The sequence below is a fragment of the Chiloscyllium punctatum genome, chromosome 39, assembly GCF_047496795.1.
Source record: "Chiloscyllium punctatum isolate Juve2018m chromosome 39, sChiPun1.3, whole genome shotgun sequence".
Taxonomy (NCBI): Eukaryota; Metazoa; Chordata; class Chondrichthyes; order Orectolobiformes; family Hemiscylliidae; genus Chiloscyllium; species Chiloscyllium punctatum.
Genome location: NC_092777.1, coordinates 44,511,758 through 44,529,455, shown reverse-complemented (window position 1 = coordinate 44,529,455; position 17,698 = coordinate 44,511,758). Strand labels below are relative to the sequence as shown.

Below are 17,698 nucleotides of genomic sequence, written 5' to 3'. Positions count from 1 at the left end.
GAAATCTGAATAAACGCGGCAAGTCAATGACCCAAGAACATCACTGGTGAGACTAATGGTGCTGCAAAACATTAGAAAGTTACTGGCAACGAGGTAATCCTGATCAATTTATTAAAACGTCGGAGCTGCACCCACCGACGAGTACAAAGCCAAAACTGCATCGCTTTCTCCCATAGTGAACCCCAAACTCTCACTGAGCTGCCACCATATTGGAGAGGAGGAGGAGGAGGAGGGGTGAAGACTCAAAGACAATACATCCCCGGCCGGGAAAGGGGGGAGCGTCCCTTTAAAAACCTTCATCCGAGGTGACAGTAAGGGCAGGAAAAGGGGAGAATGATCCGAGCTGATGGATCACTCTGGGCCTTCCCTCAGTCACAAGGCCTGCAGACCCCGGATTTACAGGCAGCCTTCTGCCTGCGCCATCGGGGCCTCAAGCCCAACAGCTCCGTTCTTTTCCCCCTTTAGCCCGGAGCTCTACCGGCCAAGGCGGCTGCTCCTGCCCGCCCGTGTCCCACTGCAGGGCCCGGAGCTGTGGAGGTGCCCGCCCTCACTGAGCCGGCCAACGGGCCTCGGACCCACTTACAGGCCGCCCGCTGTGAGCCGCCTGCACGTCATCTGCCCGGCATCACAGCCGCCCCTCAGGGAGTTCTGCGACGGTGGAAGGGGGGTGGGAGAAGCGGGTTGTAGGTGCGGTACAAGGGGGTAATGGAATGAGCTGAGCTACCGCTCACCTGCCGTCAGATAACATCTACACCCGGCTGCTGCTGCTGCTCGCTATGTCTGAGAGTCCCTGGGCCGGGGAGGCGGGGCCAAGATGAGGGGGCGGGGCAAGCACGATGACGCGCTAATAGTGACGCCACGTAGTCCACCGACTGCGCGGGCGCAGCAAACACTCGCCATCGGTGCCAGGAAAGGGGCGGGACTATGGCCACAGGTGGGCGGGGTTGTGGGTAAACGGTCCGACCGGGTAATGGGGAGCTAATGACAGATGGAGGCGGGGCCACGCGCGCAGAGGCGTAATAATAAAGCGGAGCCGGTACAATGGGATTACACGGCTGGCCCAGAGGGGGCGGGGCTAAGGGGGGGAAATATGGCCGGAGGGGGCGTGGCGGTGGCCCAGTGTGGAGGGGTGACATGGTATGTGGGCGTTACCAGCGCTTGGAGGCGAGGTCAGAAGGGGGGTGTTTGGGCGGAGCGTGGTCAAGGTCAGGGAAGGGGGCGGGGCGTAGTCAGGGAAGGGGGCGGGGCGTGGTCAGTGGAGGGGCGGGACAAAGCGATTTGGGGCGTGACCGATGTAAACCAAGCTCAAAACAGCCCGTCATAACAAAAACAAAACCAAACAACTGCGGGATGCTGCAGGAAATCAAAAATTACTGGAGAAACTCAGCAGGTCAGGCAGCATCTGTGGAGAGAGAGAGAGAGGAACAGAGTTAATGTTTTGAGTCTTGTGACCCTTTCTCAGAACACAGAATCTGAAAAGTTAATATTGTTTTTCTCTCTGCACAGATGTTGAATTTCCGGTTTTGTTTTATTCACTAAAAGCCTGTAGTGTGGCTGCTTGTTTCTCCCCAACATCTCTCTCCCTCTCACAAACACACTCTGTCACTTTCTCTTTCCGGACAGTGTTCAACCTCTTCGCGCAGATGCCCCGTTCCCCCTCAGCGGGGACCTTAAAGCAGACGGACCGGATGTTCGCTCCCTGCACCGGAAGGTGTCCCACTGGATTGAGTCCGCTGTGTCTGAGAAACATCGTGCGGACGAATAAAACAGAGGTGCAGTTACTTTCCGTGAGTTTTAAAACGAAGGAAGGAATGATAAATGTGATATTTCAGGCCCTAAGCAGGCGGTTGCATAGAGTTTTAAGAAAATGCGAGAGTCAAATTTTTGAAGTATTTATTTCCTTAATGTAACAATGTTAATAATTTTGATTTTAACATGTGAGGTTGGGAGTCAGGCTGGAGATACAATAAAAGAAGCACTGTCAGTATCTGTTTAAGTAGAACCATCAATTAGGGAGAATGTGATGGTGTTGGATGCAGGTCAGTGGCAGGGCTTGGGATTTGTGAGTGGATTGGGGAAATTCCTCAACTTTTTTTTGGAAGAAAAGGTCGAGAAGAGACTTTCGGTGTTCAAACTCGTGGATCTGGATACACATAAAGAGAAACTCCTTTTGGCAGAAGGTTTGGGCGAATTATAGAACAAAAGCAAGGGAGGAAAATCCTTTTAACAGGATTAGTGGCTTGGATTTGGAACACATTGCTTGAGTGAGTGGTGAAGATAGATTTAATTATGGCTTTCAATAGGCATTGGATAATTGTGAATTATAGAATCCCTACAGTGTGGAAACAGGCCATTTGGCCCATCGAGTCTGCACCGACCCTCAGAAGAGCATCCCACCCAGACCCACTCCACTACCCTATCCCTGTAACCCTACATTTCTCATGGCCAAGCCACCTAAACTGCACATTTTAAAACTGTGGAAGGAAACAGGAGCATCCAGAGGAAACCTACACAGACACAGGGAGAATATGCAAACTCCACACAGACAGTCGCCTGAAGGTGGAATCACATGCAAGTCCCTGGTGCTATGAGGCAACAGCACTAACCACTGAGTCACCATACCAAAAAAATTGAAAATATTTGCAAAACTACAGAAAGAGATAGTAGAGGAGTCTGATTAAGTTGCTCTTCTAGAGATCTTGCATGGATTTGACTGGCTGAAAGGTCTCCTTTTGTGCTGTAACAATTCTATCATTCTAAGAATAATGTCTTTGCATTTGTGTAATTCCCCAGATTCCTCCAGTAGCCTAATTTTACTATCCTGAGTATTTCAGTTTGTCTTTAATCATTGCTCATATTTACAGTCATGTATCCTTTCTGGGGCATGTGTAAGATAATTGACCAAATGAAGTACCTGCATTGAAGCGTTGGGAAATGTGAAATCCCCATTTTTGACTATAGCAACATAAATCTCACCTCCTTTTAATGTAATAAAACATCCTAAGGTAATGCCATGGGGTATTACAATTTAGATTCTGGATTAGTGGTGCTGGAAGAGCACAGCAGTTCAGGCAGCATCCAAGGAGCCTGAATTGCTGTGCTCTTCCAGCATCACTAATCCAGAATCTGGTTTCCAGCATCTGCAGTCATTGTTTTCACCTCTATTACAATTTAAGGTTATGGTGGTGATATGTTAAGAACTTTGAAAATTATTGTGAGAATTTTGAAAATAAGACTTGGCACTCATTCAAGCAATGCAGATTTGAAAACACGTTGTGGATAGGTGAACAGGTTTGTCGCAAGCCAAGATAGCAGATTTTAGATGACCTCAAGTTTACAGTGTGTGGACTAATTGAGAGAAGCAAGGAATGTAAAGGAATGGTTGAGTATAGAGATTACAATGGTATGAGTGAGAAAATCATTAGCAGATGTACTGTACAAAGGTAAAGTCAAGTGACATTACAGAGGTGGACTAGGGAGTTTTAGTAATGGCACAAATGTGGTTGGATGCCTCTCTTGGGTGAACTATGGTAGGATTAGTCTCCAACTGTTGCCAGGGGAGAGGAATGGCATTGGTAGTTCAGGAATGGAGTTTGAAACAGGGACGAAAAGCAAGACTTCAGTCTTTCCAATATTTAACTGAAGGAACTTTCTGCTTATTCAGTTTTGGCTATCATATATAAAGTTTGATTATGTAGCAACAATAGAGAAGTTGTGAATGGTGTCCATAATGTGGAGGTGCCTGTGTTGGACTAGGGTAGACAAAGTTACAACTCACACAATACCAGATTATAGTCCAACAAGTTTATTTGAAAGTACAAGTTTTGGGCACTGCTGTTTTGTCAGGCAGCTAGTGGGGCAGGATCATAGGACACAATTTGTAGTAAAAGATCAAAGTGCCATACAGCTGATGCAATGTATTGACCAAACCTAGATTGCTGTTAAGTATTTAATCACTTAAATATTGAATGGAATGGAGATGCACATTTTGGTTGATTAATATGTAAATCCCAGAACTTCTTTCAAGTTGTAGTCCAGTAAAAAAAAGGCAACATCTCAGCTCAGACAAATCAATGAAGATGTGAGGTTAGAGTGTCTGTATTCCAATCTTGAATCAGACTGGATCTGTTTCCAAAGTAGGAATTTATAAGGACTGCCTATAGATTGTGTGTTTTTTGAACACAATAGAATGTATCTGCAAATACAAATTCACCACGTAGACCCATGTGTATCTCGTGCATTTACATGTGAAAACTAATGCTCTTGGATGATGTAATTGAAGGACAATATGTCAATTGGAAATATGTTAGATCCTTGAGGGGTCACCAAAGGTAATGGTGTAGGAGAAGGAAAATAAGCCAATATCAGTGATACTTTGGCTATGATTAAATCGATATAGAACGGAACCGAGGGAAAGCAGTCTCGCACAGCTAGACGACAGAGGAGATACATTGGAGGGGGTTTGTGTGCTCAGCTGTGTCAAATATTGCAGACCAGTTGAGAAGAAAAGAGGACGGATAGTTTGCCCTTGCCCAGTTGCATTAGATGTCAGTTGTAACCTTTGATACTATGGCAGCAATGAAGATCTGATTGGAGAATTTCCAACATGAAATTCTACAAAAGCTGGATATAGTTTTGGGAGGCAGAACATGTTTAAGGACTTTGAAAAGTGAGACAGGGAATGGGCAGCAGTTTAAGATCAGTGGGAAAAGGACTTTTTTGGTTTGAGGAGTGAATTGATGAGGATGATAAAAAGCGAAAGGGCTCATATGCCTCAAGTCAGAGCTAAGAACACGATCAGCACCTGGGGGCAAAGTGTGGAACTTGGTGGTAGCAGTTTAGTGGAAGTAGGGTTGAGGATAGAAAGGTAAGAGATAAGAAATGCCTAGCCAAAAGTGCTCCTTCCAACAAGCCAAGATACTTGGCTGAGCTATGGACTGTACATATTTTCTAATCAGCCTGCTCAGAGATATGCTGGAAAAGCTGAACAGGTCTGGCAGCATCTGTGGAGAGAAATGAGTTAATGTTTCGAGTCGAGTCACCCTTCCTCAGAACCTGACCCCAAAAGTTAATTCTGATTTCTTCACAGATGCTGCCAGATCTGCTGAGTTTTTCTAGCAGTCTCTATTTTGTTTCTGATTCACAGCATCCACAGTTCTTTTGATTTTTATTTTGCTTAGAGATGAATTATATATCTCACAAGCAAGTGAGACTTGAACCTCGGCTTCTGGTCCAGAGGTCCGGCTCTACCACTGTGCCACAAGAGGCCTCTGAGCTATAGATTGTTCCTCAATCAGCCAGGCCTTGATTCTAAAACTTTCTATTTCTTTGCCTGATGGATGATTTTCCAAATTCTCCCATCGTGGGTGTTGCAGTCATTAGTTAGGATTTGAGCTTACTACTGCCAATTGGCATGCATGAAGATAGAGAAGCAATCTTAAATCATTTGAGAAAGATAAAATTAGTTTAGAGAAAAGAACTAGCTGATTATAAAATCTCCACCTGCTAGGTTGCTTCAACTTTCACCCAGGATCATAAGAACAGAACCACACAAGATCTTTCCATTTTGGTAGGAATCATGTAAGTTGCCTGCTTCAATATCTTGCATGCACTTCAGAAATCTATTAACCTTTTGTGTAAATAAAATTGTCCCATTTCCTTTCTTATTGACTTAGTAATTTTTTGTGTTCTCCTTCCCCGTCGACTGCTGAGAGTTTGAGTTGTTTATTTTTCTCTAAATCATGCCCAAGTGGATTCCAGTTCCATGATCCTGTCATGATTCGCCAATAATCTGCATTTAACTGGTGCATGCAAAAAGGATACAAATTCTGTGCTGTTGGTTTTTTTTATTGTTTGTTTCCTGTTTCAGTAGGCACGAAGAAAAAGAAAATCTTGCATTTATATAGCACCTATATAAATACACTCACTATCCCAAAGCACTTAACAGAAAATTAAATCTTACTGAAATATTGTCACTGTTGTAGTGTTGGAATTGCAGTATCCAAATTATCTCTCAAATGTTCATAATGACTTGATAACCACTTTTTTTGATGTCAGTTGAGAAGTAAATATTGGCTGGGATTTGGGATAACTCCTGTAAACTTAGTTGAAATAGCACGGGGAATCTGTTGCATCCTGCTGAAGACAGACTAGGTCTCAGTTTATTGTCATTTGGCAGACAGCATCTTTGACAGTACAGCACCTTCAGCACAGCGCTGGAGTGTCAGCTTAGACTTTGTGTGAGTATTTGAAGTGGGACTTGAACCCCCAATTTTCAGAATCAGAATAAAGATGCCAACCAAAGTTACCTGTGCTGTCAAAGACCTGAAAGTTCCATGCTAGCTGTTCACAAATTGTCCTTTTTTGAGATGCTGCAGTTGTGCAACCATGCAATAATGTTGTATTTGGAACTGTACATTCGGTTGAACAGACCATGCATAACAAGAAAAATTAGATGGAATATTTCTTCCACCTGAGCCATGGCTGGTATTAATGAAAGTATTGTTTTCAGTTTTGTTTTAATCCTGTCTTGGGTCAAGCATTTCTTCACCCTTTGTGGCATTTGAGAACTAAAATTGAATTGCATTAGAAGAGAAATGGTCCTAAAGTACGAAGTCTTGTACAAAATGACAAAGCCAGGCTCTTGATAAATTTTAGTTCCTCATCTGGATTAGCTGATTTTTTACCTGCAATATTAAAAATCTCATCCTTGTTTAAATTCCCACCGTGGGCTTGTCTCTTCCCCATTATTTGTGATCTTCTTCAACTCTGCAACACTGCTGCAATGTTTGTGCCTATCTAATTCTGGCCTCTTGTTCACCCTCCTTGACCAAGTGTTTGACTATGTGCTCTAATCTCTCTTTTATGTAATTTGGTGCCATATTTTATTTTAAAAATGCCTTTTAAAACCTTGAACATGCTGCCCAAATATAAACTGTGAAATGGGTTTCATTGTAGCCGTGAAGAAAGTGATTCTTGCTTGAAATCTCACCAAGAAGCTTGGCATTTGTATTGCCTGTTTGTAAAAGAGTCAGGGTATGTAAAATGAAAGTGAAACGGTAACGACGAAGTATGATTACGTGGCTTTGAACTGTGACCCAGTTATCATGACATATTCATTGATGTATTTTTCTGTTTTAATGGAAAACATTTAATCTTCAGGGGAGGAACTAATTCTAAGATGGACATATTGTGATAAAGAAATAGTAGATGAACAAGTCATTCGTTAAATTTTGATTACATCACTGAAAGCTCCAAGGAAGAGGACAGAATCTGGAGTTGTAGCAATAATATTGAAACATTTATGATGTTGGGAAACTTGTTTTTAAACATTACAAACATGCCAACAGCTTTAACCAATCATGACGGGTTTACACACTTTGCGCTTTTGGTTTAAGACTATACTGTCTTTCTCTCCAGTCTAAAATGGAACATATTTCACCAGGAATGCAAGTGTGTCCGTTTTGTGGTAAAGCTTTTAAGCGACTGAAAACACATCTTCCTCACTGTAAGGTGGCCAGAATTGTGAACAGTAAATCTAATTCTAAAGAGACAGAGATACCTATTGCAATTCCACAGCAAAAATTAAATTGCAAATCTGTTAACTCTCCAGCATCATCTAACAAGAAGACGAAAGTTAAAGCAAATTCAGCAAAGACTTTAACACAGAAGGAAGAAGCAGCATCACCAAAAAATAGCAATCATTCAATAGGTTTAGGAAATGAATTGTGTACTCCTGTACAAAGTGTTTGGAACAAAGATATTAATGACCCACAGTCAGGTCAAGAAGATTTGATGAACAGGAGAGAGCAAATCAGAAAAAAATGTCAACAGTCTGTTCGTCAGACAACTAAAGGACAATCTAAATGGGCAAAAAAAGAAACGGTCTTAAAATCAAAGTCAAATGAACATTTTTTAACACTGGATGAGGATAAGGTCGATGCAAAGTTAAAAGGTGCTGCTAGAGCAAAAGTGAAGAGTTCTCAAAAGATTATAAATGACAATTCTTTAAAGAAAAAGCAAGAAAATAGTTCTTTAACGATTCCACTGAATGAAAAAGGATGCACTGACTTGGTATCAAAAAGTATATTTTGCCCAAAAGGGAAATCAGTTCTTAATTTAGAACAAATTTACACTCGACCAGAATTTGAAAAGGAGACAACTCTGTTGGATCTGAAAGCCTATGAAATTGTACCTCAGCTATCTTGTGCTATCAAATCAAATTCACTTCACTTTATAAGTCAAGAGAATGCAGATTCTCAAGATGGCATAAGATGTCAAGCCAGCCAGAATGAAATCACAGAACGGATGGGCTCAAATATATCAGTATCTGAACGAACTCCAGTAAGCAACATCAAAACTAGCGTGTGGCATCACATTGAAAATAATTTGTGTAAAGCAAGGACCAGCGTAAAACAGGATTTTATGTTGAAAGTGAACGCGAATGAGATAAAAGGTGGTTATAGAGCTGATGTTTTAGAGACTAGTAACTGTAATTCTTCTGCAAATAATCACATTTACAGTGGAATTATGACTTCTGAGCAAGTGAAGGATTTAAATAAAGGCAATCCAAGTATTGATCTTGTGGCTGTGACGGCAATAGAACCAAGTGACTGGAACACAACTGGGGCCATACAATCTGAATACGTGCATTTGTCCCAGAGAAAAAATGATTGGAAAGAAGACATGTTCTTATCAACAAGCTGCAGGAGAACAGGACGTTTGGATGAAAGGATTAAAGAACTTCACCCTAGTCTTTGCACAAAAACTGGAATAGGGATGGAGTGGTTTCCTGAACTGTATCCAGGATACCATAGCATTGGACTGAGAATGCTTCCTGAACAAACTAAACAGTTTGAAACCCCAATCAGACTGTCTGCCACTTGGCGTGAAAACATAAAAGGTACAATTAGTAGAATGTTTAAAATGTTTTTATCCCAGTTCTGCCATGTTTGATGATTTGTCTACTGTGACATGACTTAATTGGACGTTTGTGATATTTGCTTTGGGGAAAATAATTTTCAGTAATTCAAAATATAAAGTTAATTATTTAATTTCATATTTTGTCATAATCATGTAATTTCTCTCTCTACCCTCTTTTGCTGACTGATGTCAACGTTGCCTTATTGTGGATGTTCAGGTAGTTAAATATTTACATTAAAAGATGTCACTTCTCTAACTTCTCAATGGCTCAGCCAAACACAGCGTATATTATGGAGGTTGTTGTACCATGCCACATTGGTTTGTTTTGGTCAAGCACATGCTATTCCCTTTTCCATCAAGGAAATACTTACTGTTGCTTCCTACAAATCTGCAGAAGTGAAATGTCCAAATTACTTCACAGGATTAGACAGGTAGCCTGGAAATCCAAAAATGAATTGGGTTATTGTTTGCATTGGGTAATCACTTTTTATACATCTTTCTTGATTTGTGCAATGATGTAGAACTTAAGTTCTATTTCATGTAATGTTCTTTGAGATTGTGCCATATTTTTCTTGCATGCCTTGAATCTTTAAAGAAGTAATATATGCAATATTTGTACACTGACAAATGAAATTATATCAACAAAAGTCGACATCTATTGTAGCTAAGTTCCACAACAAAGGATAGTTGTTGCAAATCACTTTTTCATTTAATTTTGAAATTTGGTGCAGTATTCCCTTTGCTAATAGTCCTATACGTGTCTTTTGGCTTGAAGTATATCTATGTTGACCTATTTGTGTCATGTATCTTTTGTGATCAGTTCATGTTGCTGTTGTTGCTTCATTTCAGCCTGCTCCCAACTTTCCTTAATTAAATCTCCCATCATAATCTTCTATTTCCTTCTCATCTGCTTGTCTAGATTCCTCTCAAATGTACAATTTACTTTAACAATTCCCAATGATATCCAAAATTCTTTGCTTTTTCTTTTGAAGTCATTTTGATGATGCACCTTGGATAAACTATTCTATTGGTAAAGTGAAAGCAAAATTGCATCCATTTTACAAGTTATGTTTATGCAGTTAGTTGCTAAGTTTTTGTATGTAGACACTGTTTCAAAGAGGAGTCATTATCCAAATATGTTCTGTGTAATTTGCTTGCATTGTGACTGGAACAGAAATAGGATGTAGTGTGGGTGTCAGTGGTTTTGTTTTTGTTTTGTTTAATCAGTCGTGGGATGTTGGGTGTCACAGGCTGGAGCAGATGCTGTGGGTCTGGTATCACATGTAGGCCAGACCCCAGGTAAGGATGGCAGATTTCCTTTCTGAAAGGACATTAGTGAACCAGATGAGCTTTTCCCCAATGGTTTCATGATCATCATTAAACTGTTATTTCCAGATTTATTATTGAATTCAAATTTAAACTGCCATGGCAGGATTTGAACCCACGCCCTCTGAACATTACCTGGGTCTCTGGATTAATTAGTATAATGATAATACCACGAGATCATTGCCCGCCCCTTTTGTTTTCTTGTTTAAATAAAGCCATTGGTCTCTTGTTGAAATAATCTCACGATATAAATGGGTGGTGGTATAAAGTGGGAGAATTGGATACATTAAACTACATGTCCATAGACTGAACAGAACACAAGATCTCAGCTTTAATTTTTATTAGCACTAATTACAGACGATCCTTCAGGTGTACTTCGCCCTATGAAAACAGATTATGTAATCCTGTTACAAAATTCCAATGAATTAATAATCTCAATTTTAATATTGCTTTTTTGACCTCATGATGTTCCGAAATGCTTTACAGGCAACTGAAGTGTAGTCAGTTTTATAATGTAGGAAGTACAGAAGCATATTTGTATTTGAAACGCTCCTGCTAGATTAACCACTCTTTAATAATGTCACACAGGATAAATGTTGAGCAGGACATCACTGGGGAGAATTCCCCCATCTTTAAAGTAGTGCGATGGGGTTTTTTGCATTGATTTGAAAGGCCCTGGTTTAATGGCACAGGTCTTCTGGTGCCAAAATTGACTAGGACCTGCAACCTTACAGCATTCCCTCAGTCTGTGGGTTGGAATTTGAACTTGTAATTCTCCCCTTTCAGGCAGAAAATTACAAAAATAATTCTGAGCAAAAGCTGGCAATCGATTACTGATTGGCATTACGTAATGAGTAACAGCCTGCTTCATAGGCGGCAAGCTCCTTCGGGGAAAAGGTTAAAAATAGGAGAACAATTAGAGTAGAAATGAATTTGTCCGTAAAACAGAGAAATAATATTTTTTAAACTTACTTCCTGCAGGTTATAGTAAGTATTGCAATAAATATATGAACCCAAGGAGAAGAGGAGCTGGAGTTGTGATCACTTTGTTTTTGGGATGTGCACTCTTCAGCTACATTTGGAATTATGATTTGATCAGTGAGTACATCAGTGTCTTTTGACAGATGTTGGGATATCTGAGAGAAATACTGTTAATGTTAACTCCATCATAATGGGATATAATTATGTTTCTAGTGATCTCATTAGTGTCCAAATGACCACAAACTAACATCTATTTTTCATGTCATCGCATCCCCACCCCTTTTTGTTTTAAAGAAAGACCAAGTAGCCATTCCTGTTCAGCCTGTTAATAAGGGAAGTTGTTGCTAAAAGTCATTAATGCTTTAACAGCTGTTGAAACCTTTGTTTTAGAACATGATTACAGAAGAAAATACCATTGAGAATTTCGAGCTACAATGTTTTTCTGATTCATTCCACTCCAACATGAAAAAGTTGAAGACATTATGTGAAGAAAAAAGATTTAAAATTTTGCATTGGATTTTAATTATTGTTTGTTTTTAGTTACTCTGCCTAGCATTGTGTAGGAGAGGGCATGAATAAGAGAAAATATACCTGAGTTGCTTTACTCTGATGATATTTTAAGATTTTACAAGCTGTAAATAAAAATATTATTTGTAAGAGTGTCATTTGTCATTGTTTATGTAAAGTCACTTGAAAGTGCACTTTCCTAACTACTGCAGATAGAAACAGAACTTAAAATAAATGGAATTTCTAAGAAAGTATTTTGAAAAACTGACTTGTAAGTAGTTAAATAAATGGCAATAAGCAAAATAGTCTTGTTTCTAAGGTTTTTTGCATTCAACTATCAAAATCTTATTCCAGATATTTTTTTTTGCCTAAAACAAAAATCAGCATTGTGTAGGCAATATCATTTATTACTTGAGATAGAAGAAAATCTGCACATCTTAAAGCATTTGCTCAAACAAGCAATAAATGTTTACGTTTTGAAAGACACTAACCAAGGTAATCTTGTACCTTCTTCAAATTTGTATGAGGAGCTTGCTGTATTAATTGTAAATAAATTTACTATTTGCTTTTAGAAATATGTTTTCTTGTTTTTTACAATCACTTCTGGATCAGACACTATGATGCAGGGGCTTTTGCTACTGTATCTATGCAATAGCAGTGATGCTTTGCTGTTCACCTTTTATTATCAGCCAGCAAAACAAATCAGCTTTTTGACAATGCTATCCCATTGCTGCTGGAACCATGGCCTTGGAATTTGAAGTATTTAAAATTCCGCTAACCAATACTATATATGACTTTGGAATGAGAAATAGCAAAACACTGTTTTAAGATAGAAACAGACAGTGGACATTAAGCAGGATGAGAATCTATCAGTGATTACAAACAGTTAAAATCTAACCAGCTATAATCTGCAGTAGGATTGGATTAATGATGCTGTTCTTAACCTCACAGTTCATAGCAGAAGCATAAACACTAACATGGATTATTTTTCAGTTTAGGGTGAGAGGGGAAAGATATAAAAGAGACCTAAGGGGCAACTTTTTCACACAAATGACCATTCATTGAATCTGAGCTGCCAGAGGAAGTGGTGGAGGCTGGTATAATTGCAACATTTAAAAGGCATCTGGATGGGTATATGATTAGGAAGAGTTTAGAGGGATATGGGCCAAGTGCTGGCAAATGTGACTAGATTAATTTAGGATATCTGGTCAGCATAGACGAGGTGGACCGAAGGGCCTGTTTCTATGCTGTATATCTCTATGACTCTTTCTGCTACAGTTTAAATGGAGTATTGCTTAAATTGCTGTTGAAGGAGACCATTCATTGAAATATATTTCCAAACGATGCACTATACAGAGGAACCTCGATTATCCGAAGGACACGGGCGGGGGAGTATTTCGCTCGGTTAATCGAATGTCAGATAACATAGTTTACCCAAGCATCAGGACGTCACAAACTTGCCGGATAATCTGATATTCGGATAATTTAATGCCTGATAATCGAGCTTCCTCTGTATATGTAATCCTGGGTGGGAATCATATTCATTGTCATTAGAAGCTCAACTATGTTCATGGTCTGAATTTTCCTCATGGTATGTGGTTGACCTTTTCTAATTCGTATTTTCCTTACTCTTTTATGGAATATGGACATCATTTTTCACACATCCCTAATTGTCTTGAGAAAGTGCTGTTAAGTATTTTTTTATTCACTTGTGGGGCATGGGCATCACTGGCTAGGTATTTATTGCCTGTCCCTAGTTGCTCTCGAGAAGGTGGTGCTGAGCTTTCTCCTTGAACCACTGCAGTCCCATATGCTGTGGGTTGACCTACAATGCCCTTAGGGAGGGAATTCCAGGATTTTGACACAGCAATAGTAAAGAAGTTATGATATATTTCCAACTCAGGGTGGTGAGTGGCTTCCTGGGAACTTGCAGGTCATGGTGTTCCCATGTATTTGCTGCCCTGGTCATTCTAGATGGAAGTGGACTTGACTCATCACAAGGATAACTAGGGACAGGCAATAAATTCTGGCCAGCTATACACATGTCCCTCAAATGAATAAAAAAAATTGCTGGTGCTCAAGGAGAATGCAAGTCAGAAGTTATGCTCAGTTTGAAGACACTAAGTTCTTAAGGAATTAAATGAGGTGAGAAGGTTCACCTAGAGATAGGGATCTTCAGCATAAACCTTGCCTTGAAAGACAGTTTTAGATTATAAATTATTAGATTAGATTCCCTACAGTGTGGAAACAGGCCATTTGGCCCAACAAGTCCACACCAACTCTCTGAAGAGTAACCTACCCAGACCCATTCCCTCCACATTTCACCCCTGACTAACGCAACTAACACTATGGGCAATTTAGCATAGCCACTTCACCTGACCTGCACATCTTTGGATTGTGGGAGGAAACCGAAGCACCCAGAGGAAATTCACACAGACATGGGGAGAATTTGCAAACTCCACGCACAGAACCGCCCAAGGCTGGAATCAGACGTGCTGTGAGGCAGCAATGCTAACCACTGAGCCACCATGCCACCCTAAATTATCAGCTGGGAAAGGACGCAAGTCATCTGAGGCTGAGAATAACTTTAAAGTGATTCCAGGAGCATGAAGTGCCGATTGCAGTATAACTGGAGGGGGATTTTTAATTAGTTAAAAAAGTTGAATTGGAAAACCTCTGAGATTTAGATTAGAAATCAACTACAAAAATATTACAGTTGCTTAAGAAAACCCATGAGAGACTGGTTAGCAAGGTTAGATCACATGGAATAAAGGGAGAACTAGCCATTTGGATGCAGAACTGGCTCAAAGGAAGAAGACAGAGGGTGGTGGTGGAGGGTTGTTTTTCAGAATGGAGGCCTGTGACCAGTGGAGTGCCACAAGGATCGGTGCTGGTCCTCTACTTTTCATCATTTATAGAAATGATTTGGATGTGAACATAAGAGGTACAGTTAGTAAGTTTGCAGATGACACCAAAATTGGAGGTGTAGTGGACAGTGAAGAAGGTTACCTCAGATTACAACGGAATCTTGATCAGATGGGCCAATGGGCTGAAAAGTGGCAGATGGAGTTTAATTTAGATAAATGTGAGGTGCTGCATTTTGGGAAAGCAAATCTTAGCAGGACTTATACCCTTAATGGTAAGGTCCGAGGGAGTGTTGCTGAACAAAGAGACCTTGTAGTGCAGTTTCATAGCTCCTTGAAAGTGAAGTCACAGGTAGATAGGATAGTGAAGAAGGCATTTGGTATGCTTTCTTTTATTGGTCAGAGCACTGACTGTAGGATTGGGCATGCAATTCTGGTTTCCTTCCTATCGGAAGGATATTGTGAAACTTGAAAAGGTTCAGAAAAGATTACAAGGATGTTGCCAGGGTTGGAGGATTTGAGCTATAGGGAGAGGCTGAATAGGCTGGGGCTGTTTTCCCTGGAGTGTTGAAGGCTGAGGGGTGACCTCATAGAGGTTTTTAAAATCAGGAGGGGCATGGATAGGATAAATAGACATAAATGGGATAAATTTTCCCTGGGGTGGGTGAGTCCAGAACTAGAGATCATTGGTTTAGGGTGAGAGGGGAAAAATATAAAAGGGACCTACGGAGCAACTTTTTCACAGAGGCTGGCGTATGTATGGTGCTGCCAGAGGAAGTGGTGGAGGCTGGAACAATTGCAACATTTAAAAGGCATCTGGATGGGTATATGAATAAGAAGGATTTAGAGGGATATGGACCAAGTGCTGGCAAATAGGACTAGATTAGGATATCTGGACAGCATGGACAAGTTGGGCCAAAGGGTCTGTTTCCGTGCTGTACATCTCTATGTCTCTATGACCAATGGGTTGTTGTCCTTTATTAGGAGAGGAATTGAACATAAAATTGAAGATGATATGCTCAAATTTTACAGGCTATTATATCACACCTTGAATGCTGTGTTGTTTTAGTTTCCTTACTTAAAGGATGTACATTAATTTTAAGTAGTTCAAAGGTGGTTGCTAATTTGATAGCTGGAAACTAGCAGGCTGTCTGATGAGAAAAGATTGGACAGGCTTGGCTGGAATTTAGAGGATCAGGGGTGCTTTGAAGTTTAAAAGATCCTGAATGGTCTTAACAAGATGGATGTGGAAAGGATATTTACTTTTTGGGAGAGTTTAGGAATAAGGGACATTGTTTTAAAGTCAGGGATCATACTTTTAGGGTGCAGATGAGGGGAATTCTTTCCTCCCAGCTGGGTTGAGATTTTGGAATTGTCCCTAACTCAAGTAATGGAGGTGGGATCATTGAATATTTGTAAGGCACAGATAGATTAATTCCTTTACCAAATAACAATCTAAGGTTATTGGGGATAAATGGAAATGCAGAATTTAATCTTATTGGATGGCAGAGCAATCTTTTAGTGTCATGTAGCCTACTTCTCCTATTCAATATGTTTGTAAAAGTTTTAAAAAAGTACTTCATGATTTTCAGACTGCCGCTGGAAAAATCAATCTTTTAAAATTTATTGTCATCTACATATTTGTAGCAATGGTGACCACTTAAAAAAAATCACCACAACCATTACAGGTTAGATGCACTATTTGAGTCCAGTATTTTCCATTGGTAGTCTTTGGTGTGACTTTGTTGTCATAGTGTGAATATAACTAGTAGTGCCACATAGATGAATAGGTTAGAAATAGTGGGACTCAGCAAAAGAGACCATACATTGTGCACTTTGGCAGGAAAAATAGAGGAGCTAATTATTTAAATGGAGCAAAACAGCAGAATGCTGCAATACAGTGGTAGTTGAGGGTGCAAAGGCATGAATCAGAAAATGCCACTATACACATTCAGCAGGCAATTGAAAAGACAAATAGAATGTTGTCCTTAAATTCAAAGGGAATAAAGTATATAGGTGGCAAGGTCTAACTTAATCTGTACAAGACACTATTTAGACCATGAGGAGAAAGTGAGGACGACAGATGCTGGAGATCAGAGCCGAAAATGTGTTGCTGGAAAAGCCTGAAGAAGGGCTTATGCCCAAAACGTTGATTCTCCTGTTCCTTGGATGCTGCCTGACCTGCTGCACTTTTCCAGCAACACATTTTCAGCACTATTTAGACCACACCCGGTACACTGAACATTTTTGGATTCCTTATCTAAGGAAGCATATACTGACATCAGAGGTGGTCGAGAGAATATTCTCTGGGTTAATTCCAAGTGTGGAAAGATTGTTTTTAAGGTAATGTTATAAAGGTGTAGAGGTGTACTGTACCTTTAAGAGCATTGATAAGCTGAACAAAGTGAGAACGTAACACTTGGTTGAAACAAATAGCTGCAGCTGAGTTGTCATGAAACAAAAAACAAATTCAAATTCAGCCAGTTTAAAATTATACCCCAACACCAAACTCCAATCCAATTTGAATTTAGTATTTTGATAATATTAAAACCAATGAAATGATCTGATGTTTTGGAGTGTACAACCAGACATTTTGAACAGCAAAGACAGCCAAGCCAGCACCAACAAACAGACAGCTAGCTGAAGAACTCTCTGAAAGGTACCTATCTATAAGACATTTGTGCAGCAGTACATCGAAGCCGACCTAGAGAAAAATCTACAGAGGAAAAGCTAAAAAGGAGAATTGACAAAAGCTGACTGGTTTTTGAAAGGAGACTTTTTTTGTAAATCTTAAATCGGGATTTTTAAAAAAATCAGATCAGTATTATAGAGTGAGAGGTAAACAATAGGTTCAGGAGAAAGGAGTTGTAAATAATTGTTGGTTTTAATATTCTCTGTTGGATGTGAAGAATAAAATTGTTAATTTTTACTTTAAACAGTGACCTCTGGGATAGTTCGTTGCCTTTCAAATTTTAATAGATTACGGCACGAGGTGAGCTTTTTCTGTGTGGCTGGTTTAAGTTAGCAGAGGGGTTTACTCTGTATCATAAGTGTTTGGGGACTCGTTGCCAGGATTTGAATAGTTTGGGTCTTGGATT

The 17,698-nt window shown here is 40.0% G+C and overlaps 1 protein-coding gene across 11 annotated transcripts; it reads left to right on the top strand.

The window, feature by feature from the left end:
* Positions 1–850: 850 nt before the first annotated feature.
* LOC140463993 (uncharacterized) lies at positions 851–12,268 on the top strand. 11 transcript variants are annotated; one of them, XM_072558566.1, is made up of 6 exons: positions 851–934; positions 1,624–1,787; positions 5,510–5,569; positions 7,420–8,902; positions 11,230–11,346; positions 11,620–12,268. In XM_072558566.1, exons 1-6 carry the CDS (start codon positions 925–927, stop codon positions 11,646–11,648), a joined length of 1,863 nt encoding a protein of 620 aa, XP_072414667.1. In that variant the 5' UTR covers positions 851–924; the 3' UTR covers positions 11,649–12,268. The 11 variants fall into 11 exon arrangements, with proteins under 11 accessions (XP_072414667.1, XP_072414666.1, XP_072414665.1 ...); XM_072558565.1 differs by lacking the exon at positions 851–934 and adding an exon at positions 1,289–1,390 and having other exon boundaries at positions 1,624–1,772; XM_072558564.1 differs by lacking the exon at positions 851–934 and adding an exon at positions 1,289–1,390.
* Positions 12,269–17,698: the final 5,430 nt, after the last annotated feature.